The sequence below is a fragment of the Mauremys reevesii genome, linkage group 7 (genome assembly GCF_016161935.1).
Source record: "Mauremys reevesii isolate NIE-2019 linkage group 7, ASM1616193v1, whole genome shotgun sequence".
Classification (NCBI taxonomy): Eukaryota; Metazoa; Chordata; order Testudines; family Geoemydidae; genus Mauremys; species Mauremys reevesii.
Window position 1 is genome coordinate 47767858 of NC_052629.1, and position 13127 is coordinate 47780984.

General features: G+C 37.8%; 1 protein-coding gene across 5 annotated transcripts in view; it reads left to right on the forward strand.

Moving 5' to 3' along the window:
- The window catches only part of RHOBTB1 (Rho related BTB domain containing 1), a 76815-nt gene that overhangs the window by 30853 nt on the left and 32835 nt on the right, over positions 1-13127 (forward strand). For 4 of the 5 annotated variants that reach the window (XM_039482652.1, XM_039482650.1, XM_039482649.1 and 1 more), the window contains 2 exons: positions 1961-2162; positions 2534-2637. In XM_039482652.1, the coding sequence (XP_039338586.1) occupies positions 1971-2162; positions 2534-2637 (296 nt within the window). In that variant the 5' untranslated portion in view covers positions 1961-1970. Of the gene's footprint in view, positions 1-1960; positions 2163-2533; positions 2638-10967; positions 11025-13127 lie in introns of those variants that run through there. The other variant, XM_039482653.1, reaches the window with a different exon arrangement.

Consider the following 13127-nt stretch of genomic DNA (forward strand, 5'->3'; position numbering starts at 1 on the left):
AGGGGTGGGGAGGGTTCTCCACTTGCTCTTGCCCAGGGACCCACAAAAGTTTAATCCACCTCTGCCTGTGCACATTCAGGTGTGAGATTAGAGCCTAAATTGTGTTCTCACTGTGAGAAAACCAACTATATGGTGGTGCAGTATCAAAATATTTTGACAAGTTATCCTATACTAAATGTCTTCCAAAGTGTAATAGCTACATCAGCAGATCAGTGTGACAGAAGAATGACACAGCTTCACTCTACTTTGGTAATAAATGTCTGTACTTCAGAAGATCCCTTTAGCTCTCTCTCTCTCACACACACACGCACACACACACACGCACATCCAAAATCTCAAGGGGTTGGGTAATATTTAGTCCCAACACTGACTTTTGTTGCTGTAGGTCATATCAGCTGAAGTAATGAAAAAGCACAATTAAAATTAGTCACAGTCCAATAGTTACTGAAAAGTTGTACTTATTCTTAAGAGTCATAGAAAATAATGGATTTGAGACTGCAAAGAAAGAACAGCAAAACAGCATTTATTTTTTTAAATTGGCATGATGATTTAATGTGTATTCTTTAGTTATGTTGGATGAATGAACTGTGGTTTAGAATAAAGAACATGTAAAGCAGAATCATTCACTATCTTAATTATATCTATTCCTTAATTTTAAATGCTTTCTTGTAAGGAAAAAAAAATCTCTATAAAAGATTACCTGTATTTTGGCAATTAATGAAATCTGCATGTAGGTCTTTCTTTTGTTTATTTGTTTGTTTAAATCTGTTAGGCAACCCCTACTAAATATGGTTGTGCCTTGTATTTTCTCTTATTCTCCTTCCTTATTGATATTCAGCAGCAGACACTGTGTCAGTGAGAAGATTACTAGAGATTAGGAGAGCAAAATCAGATATTCTGAACGATGATCCTTCATTTCTCTCAGAGGGAAAATGGCAGATTTTCCAAGGGACTTATTGGAATTCATTTTTTTTAAAAGATCTCCCCCTTCTGTGTCTCCCAACCCTTCCCCATATTCCCACCCACTCGCTGATTTACCACACGTACAAATGTTTATTAAGGAAATCTATCTATTTTCAACTTTCCACAAGGACAGTGTTTTTAAAAAACAAACCATATTTCTGCTTTTTAGCAAAACAATTCCAGTATCTTACAAAAAGATTTTGCTAATGAGAAAACAGTTGTATGTTCAAGTTCTAGTTAGACTGCTTGATTTTAATATAGGCTCTAATCTGGTTTGCAAACGTTCTAAAATGTTTTTGTAGTTGTTTACTTTCATAACAGAAAAATTGTTGACTGTACAAACATATCTTATAAAAACAGAGGGTATATGATATATGCATGATACAGTAATCACTGAGTTGAATTAGATCAGTATAAATTATGGGGTGCAGAAAATCAGAGCTCTTCTGTTATCTTTCAAGTAAGATATTTGTAATTTATATTGTGTATATATCTGGGTGATTCAGTTTTCACCATGCTTTATGTACTTAAGAATATAGTTAGAACTTGTCTTTTTAGGTTGACTCTCATAATCCAAAACTCGAAAGGACAAAATACGAGGCAAAATGTGTAGTACAAAAACAGGTTTATGCCAGAATTCCTAATGTTAAACCCACTGATGTCTAGTCTTCTCCGCTTCTCAACATAAAAAGTAGTTAGTGAGACATAAGTTTTTGCAGGCAGACCTAGCTTCACAAATATTTATTTACAGCAAGCAGGTTTGTGTTTACAGAAAACCAAGGAGATAATAACATGCTAACTGGAATAAACCATTCAAGGTCAAAACTGTTTCAGTAACTGGTGTGTGGGATATAAAGGAACTGTTCATCAACTTTAGTACAACTTGCATAAGCTTTGTCTTAAGTCTTCATTCTTGTCTTTAGCAAGTGGAAGGATCTGATTGTAAATAACACAACTTCTGTGATATTAGAAAACAAATGTAACTGTTGTGTTGCAGTTTTTGATAAATGGACACTGACATGGACTACGAAAGACCCAACGTTGAAACCATAAAATGTGTGGTGGTTGGTGATAATGCAGTGGGGAAGACTCGCTTAATTTGTGCAAGGGCATGCAATACCACTTTGACACGGTATCAGCTGCTGGCAACTCACGTACCGACCGTCTGGGCAATTGATCAGTACCGTGTCTGCCAAGAGGTAAGGATTTTCCAGTTTATTAAATGTGTAGTGCACACAATAAGTTTGTATTGTTATTGATCAGCTCTTTAATGGTCAAGATGTGGTAATGGGCAACTCAAAAATAAAATGTATTTACAAAAACCCTAAGGCAGCTACCATCTAACATGCAAGGCATCCACTTTTTCTCTAAGCCCCACAATTACATTCTGAATATTTTGTGACAAGAACATATTTAAAATACTCATATTGTGCTTACATATTATAAAATTTAACACTGTGCTAATTTGGTGTGGCATGGCATCATTTCTTTTTTACAAGGAGAGTAGCAATTTTGTCTGTAGTGAGATTTTTAATTGAGAGAGGAAAATATAATGTCTATTCTGTTTTAGGTACTTGAACGCTCCCGGGATGTTGTTGATGAAGTGAGCGTTTCTCTCAGACTCTGGGATACTTTTGGCGACCATCACAAAGACAGACGTTTTGCTTATGGAAGGTAAAATGAGCCAAGTTTAGCTTTTAAATAGCTGCAGTAATATTTAGCAGAGAGAAATTTGCGGCTCTGAATTTTGAAACATGAGGTCTTATAACAATCAAAGATATTCATATTTCTGCCTATTATAAGGAGGATATCAACTGTAAGGATTAAAAAGATACACATACACAGTTTTACATTCTACATTTATTTGAAGAAAATGTTAAGCCCTGCTCACAGATATTGTAATATTTCAGACTATAAAGAGCATTCACAAAAATGAGGCTGTGGTTTTATAAAAATGAACACCAGTTTTTTCCTAGCTTGAGTAAACATCATGAAGGGTAATCAATTCACATATTACTGAGCTAACAAACAGATGTGTTGGGAAAACATAATCTCCTGTGTTGCAAAATACACACACACACACACACACACACACACCTATAATAAGAGGGTGATCTGCTGAGTTGGGTGGGTCTTTCTCGTAGGACCTGATCTAAATCCCAAATTACTAAAAGATAAAAGTCTCTTTTCCTGTTTTCTTAATTAAAACAAAAGGGAAGGGAAAGGTTCTCTTACATGAATACCAAAGTCTACACAGAGTTTTCATTGACATATTAATCTTGTAAATGTTGAGAATTTAGCAATAGGCTTTTATCAAAGTGAAAAATATGGCCTAATTCTAATGTCAGGGAGAGTCTTTCCATTTAATTCAGAGGGAGGTGGATCTGGCCCTTCTCAATGCAAACAGAAGTGCTGCTGAGCAGCAGGAAATTCAGTATATCATAATGTGAATCAGCTACCTGAAATTCAGGCACATAAAATTAAAAATGAATGTCAAACTCTTTTTTATGACTGACACACAAATAAGGTCTTATTTTGTACACGAAATGTCAGTATTTCTTTTCCTTCTGAAACTTTTTTCGTTTCCTGTCACATCTGCTCCTATCTTATTTCAGCTGATATTTTTCAACAGACCTCTTTTCTCCAGTTAAAAATGTTATATGTATAGTATCTGCCCAGTTTTGCACTTAATGTCTGTAAATAGTTCTTTCTTTGTGGCTCCATTTTCAATGCACCTGAAGTATAGAGAAGCCAGAGTTGTGTGAATCAGTGCTAGATAAAATGAGTAACTTCAGAGGGAGTTAGCCTACTCTGGTCTCTGTCTCTCTCTAAAGCTCGCCATAACAAGATGGTCTATCAGCTGAATCCAGTAATGGTAACATCTCTTGAAATGTTCACATTGTAAAACTCCATAGGCAAGTTTATAGTTTTATGTGTGTAAATCCTTCTTTATATCCTGTGTCATCTTAAAGGATTGTTTTATGAAGAGCTATGTAGTAAAAAGTGCTTTCTATTGCAGAGACGTTGTCCTTTGGCCAGTAGGGTGATTTTTTGAAAGACAATTGAGTTCCCATTTCAACAAAGTACTTAAACATGTGTTTAAGTGCTCTGCTGAATCAGGACCTAAAGTACAGCATGGCTTGATTACATAAGGTGCACGTTTTATGTATGGAAAAAGTTATTGATTTAAGAGAAAACTGACCTTAGTTTCCAAACTCATTCAAGTGTTTATGAAGGTTTCAGGTGTAAACAATTTTTATTTTAATATTTAAAACTTTGTGAAGCCTGACTTTGTAAATGTGGTTGTACCTTGCATTTCTTCTTACTCTTCCTCCCTGAAGTACCAACGTGATATTCTGTAGCAGACACTCTGTCACTGAACAGATTAATAGAGACTAGGAGAACAAAATCAGGCATTTTCTGAACTCTGATCCAACATTTACTCAGTGAATGGGAGCATGGGAAAACCGCATACTTAACTTCTAATCTTTCACACATAAAGGGACTTCAGTACCTTGAGTTCAGTGGGACTAGTTACATGAGTAAAGTGATTGTCACATATGTTTGCAGGATTGGGTCCGTCATGTGAGACACATAGGAACAAGGTTTGCTAAAAAGAGTTTAGCTCAGAAAGAAACTGTTTTAGGGCTTGTCTACACTTACCGGGGGATCGATGCGTGGTGATCAATGCATTAACGGTTGGTTTAGCAGGTCTGGTAAAGACCCACTAAATCAACCACAGATAGCTCTCCCGTCGACTCCTGTACTCCACCGGATCAAGAAGAGTAAGGGGAGTAGATGAGAGAGCGTTTCCCGTGGACATCGCATAATATGGACCTGTGGTAAGTAGATCTAAGCTACGTCGACTTGAGTTACGCTATTCACGTAACTCAAATTGCGTAGCTTATATTGACTTTTCCCTCTAGTGTAGACAAGGCCTTAGAAACCAATTATGCTGGCAGTAGCTTTCCTTCTGCCAAGTCTCTTAATGCATTTGTATGTAGTAGCAAAGCTAGTGTATCTTGAGGAAACCATTTGGAATCCATTTTATTAATGGAATTTCATTGGTCAAATTTTATACTAGCAGGCTCTGGTTACCCTGTTCAATTCTATTCTGTTCTAAAATGATTTAATACAGTGTTAACATATTTATAATGTTTCTTTTAACATTTTTTTACAACTAGGAGCCTTTATAAATTGCAGGTGGGTTTATTGCTCATATACATTTACAGAATTTGTTTTCAAATTATCTTCTGTACTTTGAAGTGTGTTCTCATAATTAAGTCAAATCTTGCAGAACAGTGAAAAGCTGGCTAGTGCCAGAACACTCAAGGCTAAACCTACAGGTGTCCAGTCTTCTCTGCCTGGAAGATTGTTTAATGAGATGTCCCTTCAAATACCCTTCAAAATTGTTGTTGTTTTATGCAAAGTAGATCCTGTTATGCTCATGGTGCATGGAGAGGTCTGAGTCTGTCAGCCAAGACCTTTAATTGTCCTAACTGTGGCATAACAAGAGCTAGTAAGTTACCAGTGTATCTGCCTCTCTTTGGGGAAGACTGCTCCATTAATTTTGCAGAATTATATATAAATAGGTTTATGTTGCAGGTGACATGATGAACAGGTGATAGGATTTATCTTGGGTAGGATTTCTTCCTGCTTCTTCATTTTTCATTGAGATGAGTAACAAGATGGAACAATTGATGCTTTGATTTTTTTTTTTTAAAAAGGTGGTGGGGGCAGAGTATCAATCCTAGCCTGTATTTTACTGCAAGTTGTTTAATTACAGATCAAAATCATACAGGACATTGGGAGGGGGAAAGGGAAACTGACAGAAAGATTAAGAAAAAAAGACTGAGAACAAAACTTGGTTGGAAAGATTTCTAGAATGTTCATTTTTTCTTAACTCCGGATAGGTGGTTTTGCTCTGGAGTGGTTCTGTTCTTTCATTTCAAGTAGGTTCCAGTTTGTGGTGATGAATACTCGTCAATTCAAATTGTCCTGAAGGATTCAGTTTTATGCAAAATCCAGTGAAGAAATGGTAAAATGGTATAGTCTGAGGTATAAGTAGTACTCTGATATCCAGATCTATGTCACCTTTTCATCCAACAACGATTCTGTCTCAGTACTGTACAGTCACCTAAGATTGCAGCCTAGATGGGAGAAATGGCTAAAGCTCAAGCTGCCACCATGTACAAATGTCCCTAAAACATACCCAACTCATTTTATGTAGGCATAACATTAAAGTAATTTACACTATTTTTAATTTGGCATCATTCACAACTCTATAGCATTTTATCTAGTCTAGTTTTAAATAAGAATATCAAGATCTCCTAGTGCTGGAAGTGAAAATGGAAAAAGAATTGGTTTGCCAGATATTTTTTTTAAGTGAGAGAGAAACATATTTGACTAAAATTCAATTAATTTCTTGCAGTTATTTGATGTAAACAACACTAAAGCGCGTGTGTGCATGCACATCTGCAAGGAGTTAATTCCATGTGTCAGATACTTACTTTCATATGAATATGTGGTCTATAAACTAGTTCAACCATGATAATTTATTTAATGAAACTTAAGTATAAGTTCTAGACCAAACAAAATCTGTTCAAACCATATGGTTGGAAATCAGCTTTTCCCACACCTCTTATTTATGAACATGTGGATGGGTCATTACAAGGCTGCTGACAGGGCCTTTTTAAACATATGTTGACAATATTGCCTGTTCTGTGACCTGATTTCATCAGTCTTCTAAGTCTGGTATGTAGTCAGTCATAGGAGCACATTCACTCAACTCTTAGGTGATTAAGATTCCCTTTACCACTAAGTTCAACATCATTGAATCCACAGAAACATATCTCCTTGGTATTGTCAGTCTGCATTCCTTGGCAGATGAATTCGTCACCAACATTTCTCTTATTTTTGCCAATCTCTTTAGCTCTGAGGGACCCACAATTTTTCACTCCCATGCAGTCAGCCAAGGTTCCTGCCATAACCACTTCAACACCTTCACAAAGTGTTGGTTCAATGTGTTTTAGTTTGATCAGTGCCCTCTATTACAGGGGTCGGCAATCTTTCAGAAGTGGTGTGCCGAGTCTTCATTTATTCACTCTAATTTAAGGTTTTGCGTGCCAGTAATACATTTTAATGTTTTTAGAAGAGGGGAGGGATAGTTCAGTGGTTTGAGCATTGGCCTGCTAAACCCAGGGTTGTGAGTTCAATCCTTGAGGGGGCCACTTAGGGATCTGGGGCAAAAATTGGTCCTGCTAGTGAAGGCAGGGGGCTGGACTTGATGACCTTTCAAGGTCCCTTCCAGTTCTAGGAGATTGGTATATCTCCAATTATTTCTTTTCTATTTCATTTCTTTCTATAAGTCTATAATACAGAACTAAATGATTGTTGTATGTAAAGTAAATAAGGTTTTTAAAATGTTTAAGAAACTTCATTTAAAATTAAATTAAAATGCAGAACCCCCCGAACCAGTGGCCAGGATCCGGGCAGTGTGAGTGCCACTGAAAATCAGCTCGCGTGCTGCCTTCGGCACATGTGCCATAGGTTGCCTACCCCTGCTCTATTATATCCCATCCATTCTTAAAGTCAAAGGGAGAGCAGCTCCATTGCCTCTGCTTCTAGGAGATGGAGGACTCAACAGCCTCTCAATTTCCTTGTTTTAATACGTACTACTCTCTTACAGCATCCCCTCCACCTTGGCTGGTGAGGTAAGCAAGACCTGGTGACTGGCTGAGTTGCTTCTGGGGCCCTCTGCCTTCCCAGCTGTAAACAGAGCAGTAGCACATGAGAAGAGTGGGTGACCCAGCTGGGAGTTCATATCTTTCACCTCCTTTGAAGGAAGCTCTGGCTCACATCCTTCCTTCTGGCTCCTTATCCCCCCAGAGGAAGGTGGAAGAGGGATACCCTCACCTTTCATGGGGGAAGAAAGACAGATGCACAAATCGATACTTTGCTTAAAACTCTACTGTATGTTTTAAAATGTCTTAAAACTTCTCAGAATGCAGGATGTTGCATAAAGATTTCTCAGATTCTCTGAGCTAAGGCCTCTTCCTGCACCTCAGACCAGCTATATTTATTTCTGCATCAGTACAGATTCTCCTTCTGATCAAGTATAAATGTGAGAGACAAGGTGGGTGAGGTAATATCTTTTATTGAACCAACTTCTGTTGGTGAGAGAAAGAGAAGGTTTTGTGCCACACAGAGCTCTTAAAGCTTGTCTCTCTCACCAACAGAAGTTGGCACAATAAAAGATATTACTTCACAGACCTTGTCTCTCTAATATCCTGGGACCAACATGGCTACGAGTACACTGCATATGGGTATAAATATGTCTTTTTAGAGGAATTGGGGACCGTCTCCACAGCAGTAAATGCTTCACACAGGCAGATACTCTTTTGCTTGTTTGGCAACGGGCCTGCTACTGGGGATATAAACTACTTTCAGATCTATTTAATCTCTTGTCCCCAATATCTGTTATGGAATTGCTATTAGGGATCAGCAATTCTTCCTCCTCTTAAAAGACCTGGTGCCAAATGAATATCAGTAGGGTATGATGTGGCTTATCTTGATGTCTGTATAACATAGCTAGAATAGAGAGGCTCTGTTGCAATAGTGCAGGGCTTCTTTGACTGCAGTGAAAATGTTTATATACATACACACACACACACACACACACCCTTCTTTGTTTATGCTATTACATAATTCTCCTCCATTCTTGCTCTCTCTTAAAGGCAGTTTATTCTAAAAACTTTCATTTATGACAGAGGAAATAAATCTTTTGAATATGCTAAACCAGAGAAGGGACATCAGAGATGACTTTGGCCACCACAAGTATTTCTGAATTGATAAGATGCAGTATTAGGATCTGTTGAACCAACTAGACATCTAAGACTCCAAGATTCTGGGACTAGATTTCATCATAGGTATGTAGGGTAGTAGAAATATATATAGACACAACTATCCACCTCAGTCTGAGTGCCCTTGTCCATTGCTGTTTGATACCGGTGTACCATTTGAAATGTCATGGCTTCAGCTATCATAAATAATTCATAAAGCTGTCTGGGCTATTGCCAACAATAATCAGATTTTTCATTAATGAAGAAAGATAAAGTTCTGTGATACAGTCACACGAGGGTTTCTTACCACTAAATTCATCTAATTTTGCTTTGCTTTGCTTTTCAGGTCTTCCCCAATTTCATTTTTACTGGCTTCCTATATACCTCTGTAAAAATCACACTCTTACATTTAGTGATTGTGCCTAAACCAGTCATTATTCCCTTTAATCTCTAACATCCTGGCCCCTTTGTCTTCTCACAATCTTCCTAGCTTCCTGTGACTAGCTGTGTGATTCGTTACTCTGTTACCATTTACAACAATCATGCTTTACTCTGTTGTATTCTCAGATGTTTGGAACTCCCATTTCTCTTTGCTTCCCTGACTTTCCTCATCATTTCAGACCCTATCTTAAAATGTTCTTTTCCCTTTCTTAATACTGTTGCTTCAAATGATTTGACATTTAATCTCTTCTTCATCTCTTGAAAAATGAATATTTTGTTTATTGGGGATCACTGCTTGTGGACTTGGGGTTTTTTTTTGGTGTATTTATTGCTGAGTCTTTCTGTTACTCTTCCTCCTGTGCATTTGATTAAAGTCTATTAAATCTAGAGAGAAACTTTTTTGAAATATTGTCTCTATCCATGAATCAACTGCTTGCAAATGGTAACAAAATTAGTCTGAAAGTGCTCATTCTCCAGGCTGTCTGCCCTGTCTTCTTTTGGGAGTTCTCCAGCTGCTGGTTTTTATCATGTTCAGGAAGTAGTTCCCAGACCAACACCTGGCTCCATTTCCAGGGTTGTCTGTTGCTCTTTCCAACACTTGTTTCCTTAAAGGGGATGTGTCATGGAACAGGGCTAGCCGTCCCAGGCTTTATGCCCCATTACAGTTTAAAGTGAACAGGCCATCCAGTTACAATACACATTTAAACAAACATTATCTGATTACTTACCAGACTCTTACCACCACATCCTGAGTTTTGGAGTTTGCTCTAAGTTGGTCAGATGGTATGTTGCAGCAAGAGCTGAAACCACTGTCTTCCTGATTGCCGTTTGTTCTTGGTTCCTCATCTTTTCTTTCTGTGTGGAAACAGAAGGCCCAATTTTTCTTTCTGCATGGTGTACAGAACCTGTAAATATTCTTTAGTGTCAAAGCACCCATACTATATGGAATTATATTTAGCACAGCATCTCTGTTTGTGAATTAGGAACAAAACACACAAGCTCTGTGTTCCTTAAAAAGAAAGACCGATTGAGCCAAGTTCTGTGGAGCTGAATTGTGCAAAATGCCCACTGACTTCAGTGGGAGTTTTACTCAATTCAGGGCTGTAGAATTCAGCCCAAGAGAAAAGTTAAAGCAGTTTGCAGATGAATTGGTTCATTTCTGTGCCCTGTGTTTGGTGCTAAGATGATCTCGTCCTTATGTAAATGACTAAGATGTAATAATGAGTAAACCTAATTCTTAGAGTCAGAAGTAAAATTAACCATATACCATGACTACGTACGCAGTCTATTTAAACTTTAAAAAATAGCTTTGCCTTGATATTTTGTTCCAGACAACTTTCCAGTTGCCATTAGTGCTGTATCTGGTTGGTTATTTGTCCTGCAGGGAGAATAGATCTCCAGACTTTTACAGTGGGAAATGAGATATTTTTATGATACCTCAGTCATCTCTGGTTCTCTCTATATGCACCATGAGTACATCAGAAGAAACATTGAAAAGGCTTAAAACATGTAATTTCTGAAGTGGTGTTCATAGTTGGTAAGGAATGAGCAAAAAAGCTTTTTCCGCTTTTTAAACGTAGTCTTGAAATATGTGATCATTATAATTTTTAAAAAGATAGTTGATACTCTTTTCTGGTGGTGTTTTTGTACTAAACCTTAAGTTACAGAATTTTTAGAAATAGGTCTGCATGCTACTCACCGCAAAATCTGAATATATTTCAGGGTATTTTGACAGTTTCGCACATAAACACCTGTACTTAAGAAGCTTCACTGCTATCGGTAAAGTATAGAATTAATTGATTCTCCTGCTCACGTGTAAGGCACTGCATGGTCTTGCCCTGCCTTACCTGGAAACCTTTAGTTCTTCACATGTCAGGGCACTCCTTGCATTTTAGTTCATCAGGCCTTCCATCTGTTGTCTCTGTGCACACAGGTCATTCATCTTCTGGTCATTACTTATTCTTACTTGTCACTTATTCCTTTCCATCTCATACGAAGGCTGCTATTGCATTTACTAAACTCTGAATCCACTTAAAACTCTGCCTTGCTTATATGTATCTGCATTTTTTTTCAGCTCTGTGAGATGCATGCATGAAAGATGTCTTATAACTGAATAAAAATTTCTTTTATATAGTTGAGTTGATAGCAGTGGTGTTTTATGCTGCCACAAAGGAGATCTTGGGTTTAATTCTTGGATTCAGTCTTTCAGTGCCTGAACGAACTGACAAGGCTTGGGAGTCTTGTAGAGCTAGTGTGCTCAATCCAGGCTGAGGGAAAGACTTAATTTGAATTAAGAATAGTCCCTTTCAGATGGTTAAGTGTTACGTGGATAATTCTCCTCCAGTACCACCTCAGCCAGAAGAATTGCAGCTGAGATGCAGGTTTCAAAGGATGTGGTAAAGCTGAGGCGGAAGTTTGTGGTAATGTTTTTATATATGGCACAAAAATTATCCAGAGAATGGAAGGAAAACTATTGATGATGATGAATGAACTTCAAAGGGTTCAGTAGTTTAGATAAATTCTAAGGAATGTGAATGTTTGTCTGAAATTACTCAGAATTCTCTGTTTCACAAAACTAGATTCTGAACATCCTCCCTCACTGTAATCTGGTGTTTCTGTTTCTGCTTGCAGGGAAAGCCCAGAAGTAGGGAAATTAAAAACAAATAATTAAATTAAAAAAATAAAAGGAGGGAAATTACCTGAACTTTTTGTCAAATGTATTCTAAAAAAACATTTGCTGTGGCTACAATAACTTTGTGCTAAACTGAAATATTTCTGATTTAGGTCATCTACCCATAACATTTTTCTGTCAAATTTGGCTTTTGGATCTCTTTATTAGCCATCTAAAAACAATTGGAATTTTTGGCTTGTCCTTCTAAAAGGAAAGAAGATAACAGGACAGTAGTGCCAGACTTTTTTTCTCTTTTTTTCTCACCTGTGGTGTGTCAGTATTGATTTCCAGATCAGTGAGTACCACAGAGGCAGGACTTTTTCTCAGGCAAATCCTCCTTGTTTTACTGCCTGCATCACAGCTCTGCCCTCTGCTTGAAAGGACTCCCTTCTAAACCCATCAATATTTCTTTTTGGTTGGCTGGCAGGTGACTAGAGAGCAATACAAAACCCCCTTGCTTGGGGCTAAATCACCTGGTGAACAAGTCTTGCATGTACCACTTTCATTTACTTCCCCCCAAAATGTCTTGAGACCATAAATTAAATTCTGAAGTGATGGAGCAAAACTACTTCAACATGTTTTTCTTTTAATTTCTACAACAGGTACATTTCAAAATTCAGCCAGTCTTTTAGGCAGAAATCAACCCAAATCAAAGCATCTACAAACATTGGGAAAGGTCTGGCCTACAGGGCCAGACCCTGCAGTTGAGAGTCATGTACAGTTTTAGCCCTTTCACCAAGTCTCCATGCAGTGTGTCTAATGACAAGTTATTGAATGTCTCTGTTTTCTTGAAATTTTGCCTCAAGTGGGGATATTGTTGCCTCTGTGCCAAGCCATAGCAGATGTCTGGGCCTTGCAAGTTGCTTTCCCTTTGGAAGAGAAATCAGTGACAGGAAGTCCAGGTATATTTTTAGTACAACTTGTTATGCCAGTTCATGAACAGAGGTGGTCACAAATGGCGGCATGCAAGCAAATGCATCTTGAAAAAATCTGAGTCCCAAAAATAATGCCCAGTTTTACAGAGGCAACTCTGCCTCGGGGATGGACTCTAGTTAGATTAATGCAGAGAGGAAGCTCTTATACTTGCAGTAGCTCCCCCTGAAATAATGCGCGTCACAGAACTAACAGTACAGTGTTTCTTTTAAGGGTAGTCCTGCACTTGAAGCAGGTAGCAAGCTAAAAATGCAGCTAGAAGTGGCAGCACAAACAAC